The 24162-nt window shown below is 56.8% G+C and overlaps 1 protein-coding gene across 5 annotated transcripts in view; it reads left to right on the top strand.

Moving 5' to 3' along the window:
- The window catches only part of PPP6R2 (protein phosphatase 6, regulatory subunit 2), an 85843-nt gene extending 62830 nt beyond the window's left edge, over positions 1-23013 (top strand). For 2 of the 5 annotated variants that reach the window (XM_012648792.1, XM_012648794.1), the window contains exons 7-24: positions 1243-1355; positions 1640-1753; positions 3872-3998; positions 5180-5332; positions 10531-10740; positions 12196-12260; positions 13211-13326; positions 15546-15631; positions 16182-16262; positions 16671-16768; positions 16993-17050; positions 17391-17515; positions 17795-17958; positions 18975-19134; positions 19249-19337; positions 20127-20331; positions 22515-22727; positions 22819-23013. In XM_012648792.1, the coding sequence (XP_012504246.1) occupies positions 1243-1355; positions 1640-1753; positions 3872-3998; positions 5180-5332; positions 10531-10740; positions 12196-12260; positions 13211-13326; positions 15546-15631; positions 16182-16262; positions 16671-16768; positions 16993-17050; positions 17391-17515; positions 17795-17958; positions 18975-19134; positions 19249-19337; positions 20127-20331; positions 22515-22727; positions 22819-22867 (2226 nt within the window). In that variant the 3' untranslated portion in view covers positions 22868-23013. Of the gene's footprint in view, positions 1-1242; positions 1356-1639; positions 1754-3871; positions 3999-5179; positions 5333-10530; positions 10741-12195; positions 12261-13210; positions 13327-15545; positions 15632-16181; positions 16263-16670; positions 16769-16992; positions 17051-17390; positions 17516-17794; positions 17959-18974; positions 19135-19248; positions 19338-20126; positions 20332-21033; positions 21186-22514; positions 22728-22818 lie in introns of those variants that run through there. The other 3 variants (XR_001137680.1, XM_012648793.1, XM_012648795.1) reach the window with 3 other exon arrangements.
- The last annotated feature ends 1149 nt before the right edge of the window (positions 23014-24162 follow it).

Raw genomic sequence — 24162 nt, 5'->3', positions numbered from 1 at the left:
TCCGCTTCACAGTCCCAAGTGGCTTGGCAGCACTCAGCTCCTCAGGGGCTGCTGGCCAAGGCCACCATCAGCTCTGCACCACGTGGGCCTCTTGCAGGGCAGCTGGCATATCAGTCTTTTGTACGCTCATGTGGGCAGCAGCTGCCACTCTTGCTGTATCCTCCTCTCTCAGTGTGAGTGGCTGAGTCAGCGTGCACTCAGGAGATGGGTTTATAAGGGCCTGAATTCTGGGAGGGGATCTTCAGGGGCCTCCTAGAAGCCACCCACCCTTGAAGCATGTAAAGTAACAATGGGGCTTCCTCTCAGCCACCCCCTCCCTGCGTTAATCACTGATAGGCCTTTTTCTATGCATTATAAATATTTATATATCCACATACTCTCCTTTGCACATTTGAAAACAGTGGTGCTGGCTCACGTCGGGGGCCTCCATGCTGCCCAGCTGCTCTATTTTGTTCCCCGTGCCCCTGGGGCACCCCCAGATAGATGGGGGCGGCCAGGTTGGTGCTGGATGCCTCCAGGTCTGAAAGGTGCAGCCCAGCCCTGGGTGTGAGTGGCAGCTGAGTGGCCTCCCCTGGTCCTAAAGGCAGGCTCAAGGCCACAGAGCCAACCTGGCTGCTTTAATTTTTCCCTGAAAAAGCCACGTAAGTATTTGCTTTGCCTAAGTCTTCCCACAGCACGTGCGCAGTGCTGCACGGAGGCAGGGCTGTGTTCCTCCCTTAATTGTGTCCCTCTCTCTACAGAAGACCCCACCCTGTCAGCAAGGGCACATGAGTCGTGTTCCGAACTTTCACTGGGGGTGAGGGTTGTTTTCTCTGTAGCAACTTTCCTGTTTTCATTAGTTCACAGGACTCGTTCTGAGTCATAGTAGCTACTTATTATTAGATTTAAAATACAGTATCAATAACATGGTGACATATTCCCTATATATCAAAATGTGGGCCAGGGGTGGAGAGCAGGATCTGTGTTGCACATTTGACCATTATGAGCCCTATTTTTGAATTCCTGGGGGTGGTTCAGTACAGCTAAAAGAACATCTAACCAAATCTACATTTTGACATGGAAAAGGCAGACACAGCCTTCTCTGAAGTGAAGCTGTTGGTTTGGAATCTTCGTAGAAACTGATTTAGAGAAAGTCTGACACTTCAGAGAAGCGAGCAGCCTGCGCCAGGTGTGCTGAGCAGGCTGGTTCTGCTATGTTTCTCCTCAGCACTGAGGGGCTCTGTGTTTCCTTTGTCTTTCCAGAAGCAGTCGAATGCGTCTCAGACTCTCTGTGACATCGTTAGGCTGGGCAGAGACCAGGGCAGTCAGCTGCAGGAGGCTGCGGAGCCAGACCCCCTCCTCGCCACGCTGGAGTCGTGAGTACTGGTGGGCTGCAGTGCTGGTGGGCCTCTCCCGCGTCAAGGGGACGTCTCTGAGCCCCAGGACAGGCTGCCCCCCCTCCTCTGTTTCAGATTCTGATGAGCTGGCTGTGAAATGCTCCCAGGTTCGGAGCCCAGGTTAATTTGAAGGGCTTGTTTCTCAAGGGAGGGGTCTCCACAGGGGACGTGGCAGGTCCAGGGAGCTGGGGCCAACAGGGGCGTTGCTGGGGTCCTGCATAGCGAGGAGAGGCCACCCCGCACCCTGTCTGTGTGTCTGCCAGGCAGGACTGCGTGGAGCAGCTTCTGAGGAACATGTTTGATGAAGACCAGACCGAGAGCTGCCTTGTCAGCGGGACTCAGGTGTTACTCACCTTGCTGGAAACCAGACGGGCTGGGTGAGTCTCACTCACAAGGGAAAACATAGGAAAGCAGAGTTTGACACTACTGATACGGCAGCCCAGATGATCAGTCTGGATTACGTCGTTTGTGTTTTCATTACTTTTTGATTATACAAGTAATAACATGGACAGAGTCCCCTTGTTGAAAAGGTCTACCTTACTGCTATGGCCAAGTTCCCTTTGACCCTCACTGTCTGCTGTGGTTCCACCCCAGCCCAAAGGCACCCACCATTGCCTTGCGGGTGTGTTCACAGGCGCGTGTGGAATAGGCGTGGTTGGCAGGCTTTCCTCAAGGCCTGTTCTGAGAAGTCCTGGCTTCCGTGTGTGTGCGTGTAAGTGTGCCACAGGGTTTCCACCCCGGTGTGCGGTGACGTGTATACACACACCCATTGCCTGTGCCAGACTGCGGGCCCTTGCCGGGGGACGTGTTGTGTTCATCTTCGTCTCCTGAGCCCACGTACGTGTGGGTTAATACTGTCTGTTGAGCATTGAATGAAGGCAGCTCTCCCCATTTTGCTTTCTCACGCATCAGGTGTCATTTGTTCACCTACCACGTCACCAGCAAGGGGCCCAGGAGATAGCTGAGATGTGGCCTGTCTCCTCTCTGTGCTCCCCATCTGGCACAGGAGATGAGCGTGTGGACAAGAAGCACGGTGCCGTGTGGGGGGTGAAGTGCACACGCACCCAGTGCCATCCAGGCCATGAGACAGGCTACTGGGCAGAGCCTCCAGGTCAAGGAGATTTTCCCTGGAAGGCTGCATCTAGTGAGAGACAGTCCCTGGGCTAAGGCACTGGGGGATCCCGGTATGGACACGAGTAGGGGGCAGTATGTGGGTGAGACAGCTGCACCTGAGGGGCAGAGATGGGGAGCCAGCAGAAGCAAGTTGGAGTGAAAAAGGTCGAGTTTGTTGGGGATACAGGTGTTTTAGACACTTCCAGGACCCCAGGTAGATGTTTCAGGAAGTCTTTGGAACTGTCTCTGGATCAAGGGGGCCTAGTCTGGCTCTCGGGTCACAGCGGGCTGGGTACCGCCAAGACCATCCGAGCAAATGGGACTTCTGGGGCACCCTGCAAGTGGCAAAGGGAGGCCAGGAGAGGAGGCCACAGACGAGAGGACATTGCAGCTCTCCGGGCACCGTCCCTCTTGCCTTCTCCCCAGTCGTCGCCCTCTGTCAGTGGGCTCAGGCTCCCTGCGTGCCACGGGCCCTGCAGTCTCCAGGACATCCCTGTCTCCTCTGTCCCGTCAAGTGCTGCAGCAGTGTCGGACTCTCTGAAGGTGGCTGTAGTTCCCATATTTCCACTTGCTATGTAGACCTTCAGTTAGCTCCCAGCGCTGATAGCCTGTGCTTTTTTTAAAATGAAAGGAAAAAAGAACAGGAAAATGACAAGAAATTGGTTTAATCTTGGTAGTGAGATTATTAGCAGTTCCTCCTCATACTACTTAATACATTTATTAATATTTATTAGATTATTCCCTAAAAATAGAATTATGACATTATAATCATTTTCTCTAGTTAGGCAACCAGAATATTGATTTTTTTTATCTTCGTAAACCCGGAAAATCTGGGAGACTTCTGAGGGCCGAGCTCAACCCTGCATGTAATGGAGGAGATGCTGCAAAAAAATTAGGAAAACAGAGATAAGCCAGCTATTTCTCTCTCTCTTTTTTTTTTTATCCTTTTGTATATTAAAAATTTTCATAATATGATTACATATTACTTTTACAAATACCTCAGTTAGAAAAACTTGCTTGAAAAAGCCAAAGGGACAATGAGGCCAGTCCTGTCTGCTGTTTCTCAGCTGAGTGTCCCCACTGAGTGCCGGGACAACAGTGAATATTTTCAAAACAGGAGGAGGAGCGGCCTCTCCAGGGGCCGCGCGAGGCCCAGGTCACTTCCTCTGGCTCTGCATTCTCGAATGTCACCTGGTGCCTTTCTTTTCCCTCTGGCAGTCATCAGATCATGCGTGGAGGCCTTAAGTCGCTTCACCGTTGAGATTGCTTTTGGGAAAATTAAAAAGAGCTCTTTTTGGAAGAAGACGATGAGTTGAAATGTTGGCTAGGGAATGAGGTGAGGCCTGGGTGCGCCGCGTCCCCATCTGCTCTCCTCTCCACAGGACAGAGGGCTTGGTGGACTCCTTTTCTCAGGGACTGGAGAGGTCGTACGTCGTCAGCAGCAGTGTACTGCAGGGCATCGAGCCACGGCTGAAGGACTTCCACCAGCTCCTGCTCAACCCGCCAAAGGTAAATGGCCATAAAAGGCTGTTGAGCGCCTTTGGAGATGTCATAGGATTGGATGATTCATGAGGAGAAGACCCCACAGTTTATCCCAGACGGGGCAGTGTGGAATGAATGTGCACTAACACTACCATTTCCAGACCCCCACTTGAAGACCACCAGCTGATGCTGAAACACACATTTTCAGGACCCCCATCTGTGAATGTCTGTCTCTGCCTCCGTAAGGGAGGCCTGGGAGTGGGACATTGGCAGCCTCCCCAGGAGGCTAAGCCTGAGGTCACCATAGGCCTGGCCTCCAAGCTGGGGACACCCAGCTCAGGGACACTCAGCTCCGGTGGGGGCAGGTTTCCCAGAGGAGGCCCTTTGCTCAGCTCAGCAGCTCCGGGCAGTGCGTCGGCCGTGTTGGAGAGGGTGATGTGCACAAAGGCGCCTGCCACCTCAGCCATCAGCACCCTACCCGCCAGTCTCTGGTTGTAGCCCCTCTCTCCAGGCACGGCCCCGCGCCTCACTGGTGCTCAGTGCCCACCTGACCGGCAGTCAGTTTATCTCACCAGCTGGTTTGTCGTCTGCCTCCCCCACTAGTACGTAAGCTTCGTGGACGCAGGGATTCTGTTCTGCCAGCCTGGAACATTCAGTTAATGAGAAGGCAGGCGCATTATGCTGACTGCGGGATCAGAAAATACCTGCATCCCGTCTGACGAGGTCGGCTTTACCACCAGTCTCCCAAGAGTGTTCTCGTGGCATTTGTTAACTCAGTGTCCTGAGGCCGGGTCCCCAGAGAGAGCCCTGTGGGCATCTACAGTCGATTGTGAGGTCTGGCCACCCTCAGACTGGTCCCACGGGCCCCACCCTGGACACCTCTCGTATGCCGAGTTGCGCAGCCCTTTGTCCTGGCAGGCTCAGACCAGAGTGCCCTGGGCTTCCTGGGAGCAGTGGACTGCCCTGGCCACTCTTCGTGAGGCCCTGAGGGGAGCGGAGGGGTTCTAGCCTGTCAATCCCCTCATTGCCTCTTGCAGGTAACCCTCTGTTGAGGACCCCCACACACAGGCCCACTCTCCCCTAGGCTGGGCCATATCATGGAGCAATGGCCCCAGCCCTTGAGCAGTCGGCACAGGGGGCTCAGAGAAGCTGGCAGTGGCATCACTGGTCACAAGTCTCCAACTGGGTGGTGCCTCCTGTGTTTGTAGAAAGAAGCAATCCTGACCACCATTGGTGTGCTGGAGGAGCCCCTGGGGAACGCCCGTCTGCATGGTGCCCGCCTCATGGCCGCGCTGCTGCACACAAACACGCCCAGCATCAACCAGGAGCTCTGCCGGCTCAACACCATGGACTTACTGCTGGTGAGAGAGCTCCACGGCCAGCCCACACATCTGTGACTGTGCCTGCATGATCTGCCACAGGTCAGGGGCAGCAGAGCAGGGTACATTGGAGCAGGCAGCTGGACCTCAGCACTTGGACAAAGGTCTGCCTAGCGGGAGGTTGTGGTCCCAAGTTCCAAGGCTTGACCATAGGTTGCTGGTGGGACACAGAGTGACAGTGCCTTGGCCACAGGTTCACAGGAGGTAGTGAATCTGCTGTGGAATTGCCCTGAAAGGGTCAGGTGCAGTGGCTTATGCCTGTAGTCCCAGCTACTCAGGAGGCCAAGGCAGGAGGATCCCTTGAGCCCAGGAGTTTGAGGCTGCTGTGAGATTTGATGGTGCCACTGTGCTCCAGCCCAGGTGACAGAGCAAGACTCTTTCTCTAAAAAAAAGGAATCACCCTGAAAGTAGAGGGCAGATATCTAATCCTGTTGTTTGAGGGAATGGATTAATATATCTATCTGCTTTCTCATACTCTGACTTAACAAGATAGAACCTACACTGTAGCTCTTAAATGTAAAATGTGCTAAAAGAAAAGCTCCTCGTCTTCCACAATAGAAAGTCACCCTAGCAGTTCTTGTCAGAGCCAGTGGGAATGCTCCTCTGTTCAGCAGATGCTGCCCAGGGGCCTGCAGGACGCTCTGGGTGTCTGAGAAGAGGGTGGTGGGTGGCGCTGACTGTGGGCAGCAGCTCCACTGCAGGGAGCACAGGCTGCCCCCTGAGAAGAAGAGTGCTGATGGGGGGCATGGCCCTCAGTGCGTGCTGCCAGCAGATACAGCCCCTGTCCTCTGCCTTGCTCTTGGGCCTCTGCCCCCAGGAAGCTGGAATCTCTCTGCAATCTTAGTCCCAAATTGAGCCAGCCTCGGAGCTGGACCTGAAGTGCTGTCTGCCTCAGAAGTTCTTTCAGCATTTGGAAGTCACTGGGCACTGCTGCGACTCTGAACTCCCCGTCTGGAGCAGGGGAGCAATCGTAAAAGACCTACTTTCCTTTTCTTCTTTTCAAAAGAATTCCCATTTGCACTCTCTTCCTTTTGTTTATATTTATTGCGGTAAAATAACATAAAATTTGCCATTTTAACCATTTTTAAGCATACAATTCAGTGCATTAAGTACATTCACAAACATGTATAACTATTACAACTATATGTTTCTAAAACTTTTTAATTTTCCGAAACAGAAACTCTGCCCATTAAACACTAGCTCTCCATTACCCCTCCCCAGCCCATGGCAATCACCAATCTACTTTCTGTCTCGAAATTTGACTATTCTAGGTTTATTATACAAATGCAGTGAGAGTATTGTCTTTTTTTTTTTTTTTTTTTTGCACATAGCTCCTAAACCTTACAGCAGGTGCTGGGGGTGAAATGCTTGTGCTGTTTTTTTTTTTTTTTTTTTTGCAAGATAGGGTCTTGGTCTGTCACCCAGGCTAGAGTGCAATGATGACATTACAGCTCACAGCAACCTCAAACTACCAGGTTCAAGTGATCCTCCTGTCTCAGCCTCCTAAGTAGCTGGGACTACAGGCGTGCATCACCATGGCAGCGGATTTTTCTTTTTTCTTTGTTTTTTTTTTTTATTTTTAGAGATGGGGTCTTGCTGTGTTGCTCAGTCTGGTCTAGAACTCCTGGCCTCAAGCAGTCTTCCTGCCTTGGCCTCCCAAAGTGCTGGGATTGCAGGTGTGAGCCCCTGCGCCCAGCCAAGTATTTTTTTTTTTTTGTGACCAGCTTATTTCACTTAGCATAATGTCCCTAAGGTTCGCCCAGTATTGCAGTGTATGTCAAAAATTCCCTCCTTTTTAGGACTGAATCACTGTGTTGTATTACAGACCACACTTTGTTTATCCGTTCATCAATGGACACTGGGGTTGCTTCCACCTTTTGGCTGTTGTGAGTAATGCTGTGCACGTGTGTGTACAAATATCTGAGTTTCTGCCTTCAGCACTTTTGGATGTATACCTAGAAGTGGAATCATGGGATCACGGGGCAATTCTGTGGTTTACTTTTTAAGGAACCACCAAACTATTTTCCACAGGGATTGCACCATTCTACATTCCTGCTGTTGAGGATTTTGTCTTCTCCACACCCTCACCAACACTTGTTGTTTTCCTTCTTTTGACAGGAGCCATCGTAGGTGTGTGGGGTGGTGTCTCATGCTGGCTTTGATTTGCGTTTCCCTAATGATGAGTGATGTTGAGCATCTTTTCATGTGTTTGTTGGCCATCTGTATATCTTCTTTGGAGAAATATCTGTTCAAGTCCTTTGCCCATTTTTGAGTTGGGTGGTTTATTTTTTTGTTTGAGTTGTAGGAGTTCTTTATATATTCTGGCTATTAATCCTTTATCAGATATATGATTTGCAAGTATTTTTTTCCTTTCTTTGGGTTATATTTTTACTCTTGATAGTAATCTTTTTTTTTTTTTTTTTAAGAAACAAAGTTTCACTCTGTCACCCGGTCTAGAGTGCAGTGGCACAATCATAGCCCACTGCAGCCTTGAACTCCCAGGTGCAGCTGATCCTCCTGCCTCAGCTTCTCAAGTAGCTGGGACTCCAGGCGCCTGGCAGATTTTTAAAATCCTTTATAGAGACGAGGTTTCGCTCTGTTGTCCAGGCTGGTCTCAAACTCCTGGCCTCAAGCGATCCTCTGGCCTTAGTCTCCCAAAGTGCTAGGATTACAGGCATGAGCCACTGCAGTCAGCCAATAGTGACCTTTGACACACAAGTTTTAATTTTGATGAAATGTGGTTACCTTTTTTTTTTCTTTTGTTGCTTGTGCTTTTGGTTTCATATACAAGAAATCATTGCCAAATCCAATGTCATGAAGCTTTTCCTCTGTTTTCTTCAGAAGATTTTATAGTTTAGCTCTTATGTTTAGGTCTTTCATGTACTTTGAGTTAATTTTTGTTCATGGTGTAATGTAGGGTTCAACGTTATTATTGCTATGGGGATAATCAGTTTTCCCTGCACTACTTGTTTAAAAGACTGTCCTCTCCCTATTGAGTGGTCTTGGAACCCTTGTTGAAAATCAGTTGACCTATATATGTGAAGGATTATTTTTGGACTCTCTATTCTATTCCTTTGGTCTATATGTCTCCCCTTATGTCAGTACCACACTGTTCTGATTACGGTAGTTTTGTAGTAAGTTTTGAAAGTAGGAAGTGTGCGTTCTCCAACTTTGTTCTTCTTTTTCAAGATTATTTTGGCTATTCAGGGTCCCTTGAGATTCCATATGAATTTTAGAATGGGTTTTTTCATTTCTGCAAAAAAAAAAAAATGCTATTGAGATAGAGGTTGCATTGAATTTGTAGATCACTTTGGGTAATATTGTCTTAACAATATTAAGTCTTCATTCCGTGAACATGGATGTCTTGATATTTATTTAAATAGGTCTTTAAATTCTTTCACTAGTGTCTTACAGTTTTCAGTGTACAAGTCTTTTACCTTCTTGGTTTAATTTATTCTTAAATATCTTACTCTTTTGGGTGCTATCATATATAAAATTACCTAATTTCCTTTTTAGACTGTTAATTGCTAGTATATAGAAATGCAACTGATTGTTTTGTATTGATTTTGTATTATACATCTTTGCTGAATTCATTTATTAGCTCTAACAGTTTATGTGGAATCTTTAGAATTTTCATATATTTTGGGAACAGAGATAATTTACTTTTTCCTTTCCAATTTGAATGCCTTTTATTTCTTTTTCTTGCCTAATTGCTCTGGCTAGGCCTTCTAGCACTTGTCGAATGGAGGAGGTGAGAGTGGGCATCCTTGCCTTGTTACTGATCTTAGAGGAAAAGCTTTCAGTATTTCAACAGTGAACGTGTTATGAGGTGTGGGCTTTCGTAGATGCCTTTATCATGTTGAGGAAGTTTCCTTCTATTCCTAGTTATTGATTATTTTTATCAAGAAAGTGTGTGGAACTTTTTTAAATGACTTTTTTTGTGTGTGAATTGAGATGATCATTTGGCTTTTGTCCTTCATTCCATTAATGTAGTGTATTACTTTGATTGATTTTCATTTGTTGAACTATCCTTCCATTCTAGGAATGAACCCTACTTTGTCATGGTATGCAGTTCTTTTAAATATGGTGCTGAATTCAGTTTGAATTCAGGAATGTGTCAAACAGATGGGCTTCCTGCCTTTCTCCAGCTCCCCACTTCCTGGTATAAAAGGGGGACCCAAACTCATATCTGGGTGTGGAGTATACTCTCCATCCCTGTCCCCCAGCACGTCCCCTCTCCATGTGGGCAGCAGCGGGTCTGGGACCCAGGCTGCTGTGGCCCCTGGTATGTGTGAGATGGCCCTTGTCCCTTCACTGTCCTGGGCTGGAAGAGGCTCTGTGGGAGACAGGACAGCACCTTGTCCTCGTTCAGCTGCCTCTGTCTTCCGGCAAGTCCCGAGGTGGCCAGAACCTCCTCTGGGCTTCAGCGTGCACTGCCTGGATTTGGGCTCACAATTTGTCTGCTCATTCTGGATGGATCCCTCTGTGCTTGAGAATGTAACACAATTCCAGTAACTCATGGGTCAGAGACAAAATCATAAATGAAATCTTCAAATACTTAGAACTGAAGAAAAATAAAAATGCCATATAGCAAGACGTGTAGAATGTAAAGTGAATTTTATACAAGAAAATGTATAGCCTTTAAAAAACAGACTGGAAGGCCGGGCGCGGTGGTACACACCTGTAGTCCCAGCTACTTGGGAGGCGGAGGCAGGAGGATCTCTTGAGCCCAGGAGTGTGAGGCTGCTGTGAGCTGACGCCACGGCACTCTAGCCAGGGTGACAGAGTGAGACTGTGTGTCAAAAAAAAAACACACACACGCACACAAGAAAACCAGACTGGAAAAGAAGGGAGGCTAAAAATTAATGAGTTAAACTTCCATCCAAGGGCACTAGAGTAAACCCACAGAAAGAGGGAAGACTGCTACTCAGGTAAGGGCAGAGAGTAATGGGACAGAAACCAGCAGGCAGGGGATCACAGGAGTGGGTGGCTTTTGAAGAAACTGCCTGACGGAGCCATGGGTCGCAGGGGACCATCCTGGAGCAGTTTCCCGGCCGCCTGAGACTGGACATGTGAGAAGTGAGGGCATGACATCTGGGAATGGTTTCCCTTCACCTTTGTGGTTCAGCTGTTAGGAGAAAACCAATCTAAGAACTCTCTTCTATCCTCTGTTTACCCAGGACTTGTTTTTTAAATATACCTGGAATAATTTTTTGCACTTCCAAGTGGAACTATGCATAGCCGCCATTCTCTCCCACGCCGCCCGGGAGGAGAGAGCAGACGCCAGCGGATCCGAGAGCAAGGCGGAGCCTCTGCCTGGCAACACGAACGGGAACCTGGAGACCCCTCAGCGTGCCGCCGGCTTCCCTGAGAACATGATGGTGACCCACGTAAGTCCACGCCACCATCCCTGTGACACTGCCCGCTGCAGCCTTAGCTTGTCCAGACTATGTTGATATCATCGTCGATTGTGGGCGTTCTGCAGGCGGCGCAGCCAGGGCCTAACGTGTGGTCTGTGACCCTCCTGTTGGGGGGGGTGCTGCTCTCCCGTCACCATCCCGAGGATGCCGAACTACGGACAGACACCAGGTTTGCCAGGTCACAGAGCCAGCGGCAGGGGAGGTGGTGAGGCAGCGTCTGTACCAGGCTGGTCTCGCCTGTTGTTGGCTGCCACCCCTGAAGGGCGAAGAGTCACCTGGACACTGCCCCCATCGTACCCCTCCTTCCAGGGCTGTCCTGGGGTATCCCCACTGTGTCTGCGGCTCACTGTTAGACCAGATCAGGAGGGAAGAAGCAGGGGAAAGGGAAAATGTGTCAAATTCTAATGAGAAAACCTGGGGATTTGGACCTTTAAAAAGTAGGTGCCTTCACCTTCTCCGTGACACTCCTCTCTCTGTCACCTGGGAAGGCCCACGCAGTCATGTGCTCCCAGCCATCTCTTCCTGGGCCTGTGCGCAGTGCCTGGTGTCTGCGTCTGTGTCTTATTCCCGCCCCGGCATCTGCATCGTCACACCTGGCAGAGAGCAGGCCTTTCTGAGTGTCCTCAGAGAAGGAAGGAAGGGAACAGCTTGGTGCCGTGAGCACTGATAGGGCTCATGGCATTTGAGGCCGCTGGCCTGGGAGGGAGGGGGCGGCAGGGGGTGGCCTGGACTGAGCGGCGCGGCTGAGAGGAGGGCAGAGGCTTAGAAAGGGGCTCCCCGGACATCTGGCGAGAGGCCTCAAAGACATCAGGGCTGGAGTGGACTTGCAGGTCGCACTCTGCCCGCCCAGGACTGGTGTCCTGGCGCCTGCTGTGTGCAGGCCTGGCAGGGTTCAGCACTGGAGGAGACAGGTCCAGTCTGCCCCACAGCTGGCAACCAAGGGGTCGATGAGAGCCACATGGTGGGGAGGGGTATGCAGGAGCCAAGCAGGCCAGCAGGGGACCCTCACCCAGATAGGCCGTGGGTGCGTGAGGGTGTGAGTTGGGGTCCAGAATAAACGTCCCGGGCACGAGAAACCGTCTGTGTCAGGGCCTGGGAGTGAGAAAAATGCTGCGGGCCTCAGCCCTTCTTCTGGGCACTGAGGAAGGAGGTGGGAGGATGGCCAGAGGGGCCGGGGGATCCAGGAGGCGGAGGAGAGCGGGGCATGCTGCATTTCAGGGCGCTCAGCAGCAAGAGCCTTTGGGGTCCTGGCAGCCCCTCCCTCTGGGTTGGGGGGCTATACGTGTGTGGCAGCCCACAGGGTCCTTGGTGCTGACTTCCTCGCTGCCTGCAGGGTCCACTCAGACCTGGTGTTTGCTGGCCCTGCTCAGTCTGGGGGGTGGGGTGCAGCCTTGCAGACCCCGACTCACGCCGCCCACCCCACAGCTGTTCCAGAAGTGCTGCCTGGTACAGAGGATCCTGGAGGCCTGGGAAGCCAACGACCACACACAGTAAGAGCCGCCTGGACACTGAGGTGTGCGCCTCTGAGGGACCCGGGCCTGGCCAGTCGGGGATGCAGAGCTGCCCCTCACCAGGCCACTGGTGACACTACACGTGTAACTCCAGGCTCAGTGTGGGCATCGGGTATACAGCACAGCCCTGTGCCCCAGGGCCGCCACAGAAGGGGGCCCTGCTACTGGGCCCACAGCTGTGAATGCTGCCCAGGAAGGACACAGGGAGCTGACAAGGGCAGGCCAAGGTACGGCCAGGCCTGCACTGGGGCCAGGGGCAGCCCCTTCCCGGAGCCTGCTCTGGTCCCTGTCCAGCCGCCTTGCCTGGACTTTGCCCACATGTGTTCCCATGCCCATCTTCCTCTTCCCCAAGAACTTGGGGCACCCTCCTTGAGTACTTGTACTCAGGGATGTGTCTTTGTTTTAATTTTTCTGTGTCTTCTGTTTAACTGAGTGTTCCCTCGGGTCAGGAAGCATGTCCTGCTCGTTGTCCTGTGCCAGGGCCCAAGGCTGTCCCGCCCATTTGCTGTCCTGCTACAGGGGTCCAGTATGGTGTGGACGCAGCCCTGGGTCCTCCTGTAGGGCGAGGAGAGGCTGAGCCGGCCTGGGGGTGTGGAGGCCACGCCCCGTCCCGCTGCATGCTGGGCCCGAACTTTGCAGCTGACAGTCCTGGGCTCAGTTCCTGCTCCATGTGGGCCACACCACAGCCTTTCTGCCTCAGTTTTCTCATCTGTACAGTGGGGTGAGAGCTGTGTCTGTTTCATGAGCGCCTCTTGGTAGGAGATTGATGAACCTGCTGCACGTGGCAGGTGCTTTCCAGACGAGAGTGTCCTGTGAGCAGGGCCAGGCGGCTACTCTGGAGACCAACCTGAGGGCCTGGTCGGGCAGCTCTCCCCGCCCCTGGTCTGGCAAGGCCACGTGGCCGCCCTGATGGTGCCTGTTGCTTTCAGGGCCGCGGGTGGCATGAGGCGCGGGAACATGGGCCACCTCACGAGGATCGCCAACGCGGTGGTGCAAAACCTGGAGCGTGGCCCTGTGCAGACCCACATCCGCGAGGTCATCCGAGGTGAGCCCCTCGCCCCTGGTCACCCCTTTGCTGGTAGTGGGTGCCAGGGGCCCTGACTGGAGCTGCATCCGAAGTGCCCACTGCCAGACGCTGCCCTCCGGCCCCTGCCCCCAGCAGGCGGTGACTGCACCATATTGTGATGGACCCTGCAGCCTCCCTTGTTTCCTCCCCTTCCCCACGGCGGATCTCTGCCCAGGGTGGGCCAGGTCCGGTGTGTCGGTTCTGCGGGGAGACGTGTGGAGACCCTGTCAGGCATCTGAATAGGTGGCACAGGAGACCCAGGCCCTGCCGAGGACAGGTCACGGCTGGCGCTCAGAAGCCGTAAGCATTGCCAGGCTCTCCTGTGGCTCATGGGCCACCCAGAGTCCTGCCTGAGTGTGGCAGTCCTAGTCCACGTTCAAGCTTTGCTCTGAGCTCAGGTGGTTTTGGGGGCCTTCCTAGCACGAGTCTCAGGGGAGCCAGGGGAGAAGGTGGCGCCCTGTTTGCTAGGAGCAGGTGGTAGGGACATGCCCACAGCAGCCGAGCCCTGGTCGGGGTGGGCAGTCCTGTTCTGGGCCCTGAGCAGAGCAGCCCCCAGTGCAGCCTATGAGGCCCCTCCTGTCTGGGCGCCACCCCACCCTCTCCCCATGGGACCCGCTACCCCGGGCACCCTCCACTGCCACTCCTTCCTGCCACTCTCATGTCCTGGGCACACAGTCTAGCTCTGTGGGCATGTCCTTGTCTTCTGTCCTGAGTGCAGGGGCTGAGCAGGGGAGGGGGTGGGGAGGGGAGGCAGGTGGCTCAGATGGGCCCGTGTGGCCTTGCTGGGGAGGAGGAAGACACCCTGCCAGCCTGAGTAGGGTGTGCCCAGGCCCCTCAAGGTGTGGTCCGAGTGGACAGGCAGGTGGACTCAGAGATCCCCAGGAACTGGTGTATGCACGAATGGGTGACGACTTCGTGATTAGGACCCCAGGTTTGCTGGTGGGTGGCAGTCACGCCTCCTGTCACGGCCAGGGCAGTCTGCTCCTAGCTTACACAGGGCTGGGCCTCGGTGAGATGGATGCTTGTACTCAGTGAATGGTGTTCACGAGTGAGTCTGTCCCGGGGGCCTGGCCCTCAGTCTGGGGCTACAGCCCCAGAGGGATGTCAGAAGATGGTCTGGCTGGTGCAGGGGTGCCCGTTTGGCATCAGGGCCAGACCTCAGGTGCTTGTGAGCCTGAAGCAGACACAGGCCTCTTGGGATCTGCTCCGCATCATGTTGAGAAAACCGCAGCACAGTGGGTTATGTGAGTGCTGGGCACAGCCCATAAGGCAGAGGTGGATGCTGGCCTGTGGCCCTGCCTGATTGGCCGCCTCGTTGTCCCTGAGGGTGGTCTCAGACATGGCCCTCTCCTGTTTAGGTCCCCTGGGCAGGTATCGGGTGGGGAAGCTCTGGGTGGTCCTCCTTCCCATCCAGCAAGTCCCTGCTTTGGGCCTGTCCAGCACCATAGGGAGGGGATCTCGGTCACGCTCCATAGCCCATTGTGAGATCAGGCCTTTGGTCCATTGTCACACATGAGGAGGGTGCGTGGGCGGGGGTGGCTTGGCAAGCGTGGCAGGAAGACATCCCTGTGTCGCTAGAGGGGCACAGCAGATGGGGTGGAGGCGGGGCCAGAGAAGGCTCCTCCAGGCAGGAAGCTCTTTAATCCCACACCATTTCCAGATCATGAATCTGGGGCTCTGACATCCCCCCACAGATAGAGACACACACACACACACACATGCACGCACACACACGCACGCACACACACACACACACACACATGAATCTGGGGCTCTGACATCCCCCACAGATAGAGACACACACGCACACACACAGGCACGCGCGCACACACGCACACGCGTGCGCCTCCGGGCTGCCTGTGAGCGGGGATGGAGAAGGAAGTTGAGATGCTTTCTCAGCCTCTCTTCCTGTTCCTGGGAGTTGCTCAGGGGCTTACACACCAGCACACTGAGAGCTCTGATGCCCACCGAGGTCTCCATAGCCCTGCACAGTGTTGCTGTACCCCACCCTTACTGTGGCCCCAAGGCCTGCACAACCCTTTCCATCCAGCAAGCCCCTCCTTTGTCCCTCAGATGGGCTGACCATGGCGACACCACCCACCCTCCCAGGACCAGGATGCACCTGCCGGAGCTCCTGGGTGCCCTGCGCCACCTGCACAGAGCCGCCAAGGGCTCACCAGGCAGCACTTCCCTTGCAGGGCTCCCTGCGGATTGCCGTGGCCGCTGGGAGAGCTTTGTGGAGGAGACGCTGACCGAGACCAACCGCAGGAACACTGTGGACCTGGTGAGGAGGCGCAGGCTGCTCCTGAGGCGTGCAGCGCAGTGCGAGGACACCGGCAGACGTTCCTGCCTCTGCCCTGCGCTCAGGCCGAGGGAGTTGTGAGGCACCACAGCACCTGGGCCGTGGTCCTGCCTGCTCGGCTAGCACGCGAGTGTCCTGCAGGCGTGCAGTGCAGCCTCTGGCCTGGTGTCCATGGCACAGACCCTGTCCTGTGTTACAGCCAGGGCTGGCTCCCTGAGGGCCTCTGTGCAGAGCTGCTGGGACCCCTGGGTCCCTTCCCTCCCACGGCAGCAGCTGTAGCTTGTTGGCAGAGGTCTCCTTTTGCCTGAGGCCACGTGTGCCACCTGCAGCAGGGGGTTGGGCCGTCATGGGGCCTCAGGGTCACCTGGGCACCTCCTTATGGCATGGCCTCCTGGGCCCAGAGGTCTGACAAGTGCCAGGCTGGGCAGGGTCCTTGGGGCACTGGACTGGACGGGGGCTGGGACTCTGGGCTGGACGGGGTCTGGGGCGCTGGGCTGGCTCACACTCCCACCCCATCTGGCCTGTGTTTTAGGTGAGCACTCACCACCTTCACTCCTCAAGTGAGGACGAGGACATTGAGGGTGCTTTCCCTAACGAGCTGTCCCTTCAGCAGGTGAGGGTGTGGCCGGCACTCTGCACCCTGCCGGGCCCTTCCCAGCGCCTGTGTGCGCTTGCTGGCTGTTAGTCCTCTAGACGTGTCCCCGCTGGCATCTCACTAGCGAAGGGGAGAGGCGGCTCATCCCCAAGCATATGTAGGGAGAGGGGGGCTGGGGGGAGAGCTCCCAAGTCGCTGCACCCTTGGTGAGACCACACTGGAAGCGTAGAGCCAGTGAGGCGCTATTTCCGGCGTGACCACAGTGGACGTGCAGCCTGAGTTTTGATGGAATCCTGAGCCCTCAGCAGACAGAATTTAGTGCCCACTTGTGCTGGAAGAGAAACTCCTGAACAGCCAGAGAGATTCTGGTCCCACAGAGTGGCCGGGGTCTGAGGCCTGCTCTGTGACAGGTGCCCTCCCTGCCAGGCTTTCTCCGAGTACCAGATCCAGCAGATGACGGCCAACTTCGTCGATCAGTTTGGCTTCAACGACGAGGAGTTTGCAGACCAAGACGACAACATCAAGTGAGTCTGCTCAGACGTGTCGGGAGACCCTCTGCCTCAGACGCAGGCCCGATTCCCCTCCCCACCCCCGGTCCCGTGGGGGCAGCTCCCTGTGGTCTTGCTGGAAATGTAGCCTGGTGACCCCTAAGAGAAAGCAAATGTTCCCTGGTCGCTCGAGAGTGCCAAGCCCACTGGACCAGCACTGGCAGAGGCGGCGCTGAGGGTCGGCTGCCTTGCTCTTGCAGTGCCCCGTTTGACAGGATCGCGGAGATTAACTTCAACATCGATGCTGACGAGGACAGTGTGAGTGAGCAGGGGCTGCTCCGGGGTACACGGGCATGTTGGTGGGGGCGGGGCATGCGGCCCTCTTTTATTCTACTTGCCCAGGCGGCTCAGGCTGTGCCCAGGGCTCAGCCTTTGTCAGGGGGATGCATGGGGAGCCCTGAGCCAGGGGGACGTGTGTGGCAGGGCTAGGAGGGGCCCCATGTGGGAGCTCAGAGCAGAGTTGCCGCCTTGCCACCCCCATCCCACCCTCCAGCCAGGCAGGCATCCCACATCCTGAGAGCTAGGCCCCTCTGGGAGCCCAAGGTCTCCTGTCTCCCTGAGACCCTCAAGAAACTGACCTCAGTGTTCCGTCTTGCAGCCCAGCACAACTCTGTTTGAGGCCTGCTGCGGCGACCGCATCCAGCCCTTTGACGATGACGAGGAGGAGGACATCTGGGAAGACAAGGAGACTCGCTGTGTCACCCGGGCGATGGCCAGAGCCAGGTGCGGGGCCCCCCATCTTTCTGAAGCTCTGCCGAGAGGCACGAGGCCCCAGGAACAGGTGTCAGACACCTGGCCGCTGTGTTGGTGGTTATGCCGCCTCTCGCAGAGCGGGAGCCCCAGGGCCTGGAGGGTGACCAGAGGTGGGCAGAGCTGAGGCCTGGAGCCAATCGATGCTCCTCTCTCTCGACCCTCCTGGCCCCGGCCCCAGCCCCCCAAACCCTCCAGTGTTGGGTGCCCATCCTGAGCCACCAGGCATCTGACTTTGTGCCCTTCCTCAAGGTTTGGAGCCCCCCAGCCTTCAGAGAGCTGCTCAAGGAATGGCCTGGAGCACAAAGGCCAGGACGGGAAGGTGTGCTTGGAAGTAGACAGGGACACCTCTGGGGCAGGCACCCCCACGGTCCCTGTGAGCAACGAAGGTGCCCCAGTGGAGGCTGATTCAGAAGGTAGCGCTGGGGCCGGGCAGGGGACTTAGGTGTTGGGGACAGGACGTAGTGTCCTGGCCTGGGTGTTGCGGGGCCTTCGTTTGGAGCCGAGGCATCCTGGGCTGCCTGTGGCCTGGGCCTGCCCCTCTGTCCGCACATGCCTGTGCCGCTCTCCTGGGCAGGGGCCCGCTGTGCACTGAGCCCAGCACGGGGTGGTCTCCTGCCTCTGCCCCCTCTCTTGTGGTCACTCAGCTGCATCTTCACGGGTGGTGTCTGGTGTCCAGCTGGTCCCCATCAGGGACTTGCCCTGCACAGTCTGGGCAGCACCAGCACGTGTCTCACGCGTGGCCTGACCACCCCTCAGATACACTCAGCACGGGCACAGCCGGACGTCCGGCAGGAGCTAGTCCAGCCCACAGGCGGAGCCTCCCAGCAGACCCTCTTCTCACCTCTGCCCTGCAGGCGGCACTGAGGAGCTCAGCCCTGGCGGGGGGGTGGAGGTCTCTGTTGGGAGGTGCTGGGCCAAGACAGAAGATGGGCTGGGGGACCCCGGGGAGGAGGGACGTCCCCAGCAGGAGGAAGGTGGCCGATACGCAAAGCCAGGGAAGGGGCAGCAGTGCTTGGCGAGCTGCCCTGCCTCCCCCAGACCTGGTCCTGGTCAGGACACTGTGGCTGGCGTGTGGAGGCAGCTGCTGCGCCCCCGTGTCGCCAGCCCTGCTGGAGGCCCGAAGGGGCCCACAGGTGCCCAATAGCCCCACGGTGACTCACATGCGCCCCAGGGGCGACAGTGGTTTATCAGAACCCTCAATCCACCCCTCTTGCTCTCAGTGTTGAGAGGGCTTGGGGGCCACGCCACCCTCTGTGGGGAGCTGCTCCCAGGGGCACTGCCCAGCAGTGAGGGCACAAGCCAGGCGTCCTTCCTGGGAATAGCCCTGTGCTCCTGCCAAGCTCTGTGACCCAGGGGTGGGAGATGCTGCCTCCCCTTTGCCCACGGCACCCTGGGCCTGCCCACACCTGGCGGCCGTGTCTCTCCCCAGCGGGCACTGCGTGGACGGCGGTGTTTGATGAACCAGTGAACGCGACACCCACAGCCCCGGGAGTGGTGCGGGACATGGGTTCCAGCGTGTGGGCAGCCAGCGCCTTGGCTCCAGAGGAGAGAGGCTGGGCCAAGTTCACTGACTTCCAGCCTTTCTGCTGGTAACAAATGCTTCAGCATGCGGGGCTGTGCTGGGAAGCCCTGTCGGGGTCGGGGTCGGGGTCAGTGGGTGCCCGTCCCCCGAGGGCTCTCCCTGACCTTGTGCTTGTTTGCAGCTCTGAGTCAGGGCCCAGGTGCAGCTCTCCCGTGGACACGGAACGCAGCCATGCCGAGGGCAGCCGTGGCCAGGACCTGGAGAAAGCCTGTGAGTGGGAGCAGTGATGGCAGCAGCCCAGGGGGAACCTGGGCTTATCCAATTCCAAGGCCTGAGGCAGGCGGCCCTTCCTTAGGGACAGTGGAAGGAGGTGGCAAGGCCCCAGATGAGGCCACATCTCAGTGGTAATGCTGGGGCTTGCATGCGCCTGTGGGACTGGCCCAGCCATGTGCAGATGGAATCCCCAGTCGTGGGGGTGGGGGGGCCGCCAGGCCATCAGGCTGCCCTTTGACCCAGATGTGACCAGGCTGCATGGCCCAGGTCTGCGCCCAGGTTCTGGGCAGCAGTGCTGGGGTTCCAGCGTAGAGAAGTGTGTGGATGGGCTGGCGGCAGGAAGCCGTCCTGGGGCCTGGTCAAAGCCCCTGGCCCCCCAACCCCCAGTCAGGCTGAGAAGTTCACCCGGAGCAGGCTGAGAGCTCCAGGCGAGTGACAGCTGGCCCCAACACTTCTGTCCCTGCTGCTGGGTCCTTCGGACTTGGAGCCGTGGCAAGGCCACACAGGGCTGAGGGGGCCTGCAGGCCTCTGCTTCCTGGTCTGAGCCCAGGGCACAGTGCCCTGTCTTGTGGGGTGGGGCACAGGATAGCCTGCGTGGAGAGCACTGCAAGTGTGTGAGCTGTCTGCCCTTCATGTGGTTCCTGCACAGTCACACGCGCAGGCGGTGCAGCATGTCTCATAGGCTGTACGCTGGCCCCACATGGGCTCGGGGGCTCTGAGGCCATGGTGGCTGTGCTTGGTGGCCCTTCCGCCCTCACTGGACGTCACAGTCCTCCTGTTTTGCAGTTGGCCCAGCTTCCCCGTGTGCCTGGAACGTGTGTGTCACCAGGAAGGCCCCCCTGGTGGTCTCCGACAGCAGCTCCTCGGGGGGGTCCGACAGCGAGGATGATGAGAAGGCAGCTGGTGCCATGGACACCATGAGCAGGGGCCCCAGCCAGGAGGCCCCCTTGCTGCCCACAGTGGCCAGGATGGAGGAGGCTGTCGTCGGCAGGTGAGGGGATGGCGGCCTGCCTGGGGCCCTGGGCGCACAGTGTGGCTTCCAGGCCCTGTCCTCAGCTCTTAGCTCCCAAGGCCCCGTGACTGTGCGGGGGCTGGCTCAGGAATTGGGGTGGGGGCTGATGCTGGTGCATTTAAACAGAGTGTGGACAGGTTTGGGGGGCTTCTTCGATAGTGTCTGTTTTCTCTGTTGTCAGTAATTAAGATGAGAAGATGGGGCCTCAGTGTCCCAGATGGCACCCCAGGGACATGGGGGGCTGCCCCAGCCACAGAGGCCCTGATTGGAGAGCACAGCCCAGCTCTTGGGGTTCCGGGAGTGGCTGAGGTGCCTGGCACTTGGAGTGCCCTGGATGGCGGGGGCAGGACACCGCCTGACGCACTATTGACAGATGTGCATCTGTGGGCCTTGCCCAGACCGAGTCTGCTGCCCACTTGCTGTGGGGGCCCTGTGCCAATTCCCAGACACATGCCCACCTCAGCCCAGGCACCTCGGAAACACCTGTTGCGCTCGGACAGGACAGGGAGTGCCTCAGGAGTGCGCTCGGGACACCTGAACGCTGGCTGGGGGCTGGAGGAAGACAGAGGCCCTTGAGCCCCCGGGGAACTGTCCCTGGGGAGTGGGACAGACATCCCCCCCTGCAAGGGGACCAGGCCCACTGGCCCCTCCAGCAAGCTCAACCCTGTGCACCTCCCACAGGAAGAAGGTCTCTGGGCCCCATCAGTGAACAGACAGACCACCGCTCCTGCCTTTGGGGAGTTGGGAGCACCCACACATCAGGAGCTGGTGCTGTCGTGGGACACAGGCTGGGCCAGCAGGAGGCGCCAGGGTCAGGTGGACCTGGCAAGGAGGTGCAAAGGCCCTGAGGTTCAGGGAGCAGCGGGGAGGTGCCTGGGCTGGATCCTGCCAGGCTGGACATCTGGGCGAGGACTTGGCATCTGCTCCAAGTGAAACAGTGCCTGTGGGCCCGCAAGTCCACCCATTGTCCCCAACCACTCCTGGCTCCAGGGTTGGGAAGGGCCGGACCAGGGGTGCTCCCTGCCCATACTGCCCTTCCCCGCTCCAACAGGTGGGGCGGGTCTGATGCCTCAGAGGGCCCTGCATACTGACCCCGGGTGGTCCTTGGGGTAGTGGGACTCTGGATGTCTCCTGCAGCCAGGCTGTGAGCTCAGTGCCAGGCCAGACCTATCCCATTGGTGTGGCAGATCCGGTTTGGGCACATAGCCTCACCTCGCAGTCTGCTTGCAGCTCATAGCCCGGCTCTGTGGCTGGCCAAGGCTCCCTGAGGCCCTGGGCCCACATTCCAGGGACCCCAGACACGGCATGGCCTGTCTAGCCAGCCACCCTGCCCTCCGTGGGTTTGCAGCAAGGGGCGTCACAGCCCAGGGAAAGCGGGGCCAAGGCCACAGAGGCCACTGTTGGGGTGGGGGGAGCCTTGTCCTTGCTGACGCCAACACCTGGGCCAGAGTCCTGTGGGTTGGACATCACACAACGTCCCTGAGTGGACTTAATTCCTTCTTGAGTTTAGAGTCACAGAAATTCTTAAAATCTTTACCCTCTTTTCTAAACATCACATACAAAAACTTCTTAAGTCTGCTCTGAAAAGCAGGTAATGTCATCCGCAGAGTAAGGCACCATGTTCCCCAGGCCCCTGCACACAGCCACCCGGAACTCCCACTGCACCACTGCAGCTGTCCCCACCTGCCTCGGTGACCCAGCTCACAGCCCCCACCGCGTCTGAGTGCTCCTCCCTGCGTTAGACTGTGGCTCAGTGTCTTTGCCCATCTGCTCCTGGTGGCCAGGCTGGGCCTTGGGGTGCCTGACCACCCCAGAGCAGGCCCCAGGTGCCAGCAGGGTCCTGTTCCCATCCTTGGGTGGCCCCCACCTCCCATGTAGTGTAAGGTTGGAGTTGAAGTCACATAGCGGGAGCACCCTGGGCCCCGAACAAGGTGCCTCACGTTGAACAGGATCTGAGTGCTGCCTGGAAGGTCTGAGGCCGTGACTGGTGTTTGGAGCTCACGTGACTCCTGGGCCGCCCACAGCGGCAGGGGCAGGAGGGGCCCAGTGTGCAGCTCCCAGGCTACCTCTGGGCTGTTGCGCCCTGCTGGTCTCCGGGCACATGAGGTGGGGTGTCACTGAGGGTGGGGCGCCTCTAACTGGAGCCCACGTCTGCCACACAGGGCCGAGTGTACTGACAGCACGCTGCCAGACCCTGCCTGCCCCACCCCTGAGGAAGTCACCACTGCCCTGGCCGTGGCTGCACCCCTGGAGACCACAGCACCAAGCAAGGCTGGTCCCCCTGTGACCCCCACGGCAGTCTCTTCTGCAGTGGCTGTGGCAGTCCCCCCAGGGCCCGTCATGGCAGCCACCCTGGGGACAGTGACAAAGGACAGGTGAGCAGGTTGCGCAAGGAGGGCACAGGGGAGTGAGGCAGGGCCTGGGGCCCCCAGCCTGAGTGGCTCCAACCCCACCCTGTTCCTGCAGGAAGACGGACGCCCTGCCAGGAGGAGCTGCCTTAAATGGCCCCGTGTGATGCTGCTGCTGCCCGGCCACGGCCCGCCCTGGTCAGGCTGCGTCCTTAATCAAGAAAACTACCTGGTGATGCAATTTGGTTTTCTTTTTTAATTTAATTTAATTTTAAAATAAATGCTGCATTGATAAAGCTGGCAGTTGGAACCAGTCGGACGGACGGCCCAGCTTGCGTCTCTCCTGCCCAACCTGAGTGGGCCCTGGTCGCTGGGGGCCTGCTGGAGGACAAGGGCGCACCTGGGCTTCCTCAGGGCCTAAGCACAGAGTGCCTCAAGTGCGCAGCCTCCGCCCGCAGGGCCAGGGCCACACCCTGAGAGGCCACCAGGACCCGATGGGCCAGGAAGGGCGTGGGCACCAAGACTCAGTTTTTACTGATTTTTTTTTTTTTTTAAATGATTACAGAAAGAGCCAAGTTTTTTGCACTTTGTATCCAGCTGCAGTGCAGGGTCTCCCAGGCTCGGGTCAGAGCCGAGGGAAACCCAATTCCCACGAATGTGTGGGAGTCTGGGCAGGAGCAGATCTGGCCAGGCAGGGTCTCGGACCCCAAGGGGCATAGCTGCTCCAAGCCCTGGGAGCTGGCATCAAACCAGGCTGCAAAATTTGACTGCCTTAAAAAAACAAGACCATCTAGGCCTGGTGGGCGTGTCCCTGTCCCCAGCAGCACTCTGGAGTAGGAGGTTGGGGTGCCTGGTGGGAGCTGCCCACTGTCGTTTGGGTGGGGGGCACGGCAGGGTGCTGAGGGGCTTGGCACCAGGCAGAGCTGTGCTGTCCTGGAAGGGTCCAAAAGATCATTTTACACCGAGTCTATTTTTAACGTTCTGATCATCTGCCAGGGCGCCCAGAACCCCTGATTCCCAATAAAAGCTGTGTCCTCCTTACTAGCAGCCTGTGTACTGTTCAGCTGTAGGCCTGGGAGCCCCAACCTCTCCAGGGCTGGGCCGTATCCTCCAGCACCTGTACTGCTGTTCCCCAGGCCCATCCCCCTGTAACAGGCAGGGGTGGAACAGGCCACGTCACAGCAGCAGGTCTTTAAATCTAAGCAGATACTGAGCTTTTTCTGTTCAGGAAAAAAAAGCTCTGCCTGAAACTCCTGAATCAAACACATTAGTCCGCGGGCAGGTGGGCCTGAGAGTGCTGTACCTGAGAACCCCGTCGGTGTGCCCACCCTCCCTTGTCCTCACTGGCTAAGCAGGAGGGGCCCGGAGAGACCAGACCCCCAGGGAGGGTTTGTCTGAGAAGTGACTCAGCCAGAGGGGGACCCAGAGGCCCAGCTCCCTCCAGCACTTGACCCTCGTCTCC

Source organism: Propithecus coquereli, unplaced genomic scaffold, assembly GCF_000956105.1.
Source record: "Propithecus coquereli isolate 6110/MARCELLA unplaced genomic scaffold, Pcoq_1.0 Scaffold294, whole genome shotgun sequence".
In the NCBI taxonomy this organism is placed as follows: domain Eukaryota; kingdom Metazoa; phylum Chordata; class Mammalia; order Primates; family Indriidae; genus Propithecus; species Propithecus coquereli.
The sequence above is the reverse complement of the archived record's forward strand: the minus strand, read 5'-3'. Positions and strand labels throughout refer to the sequence as shown.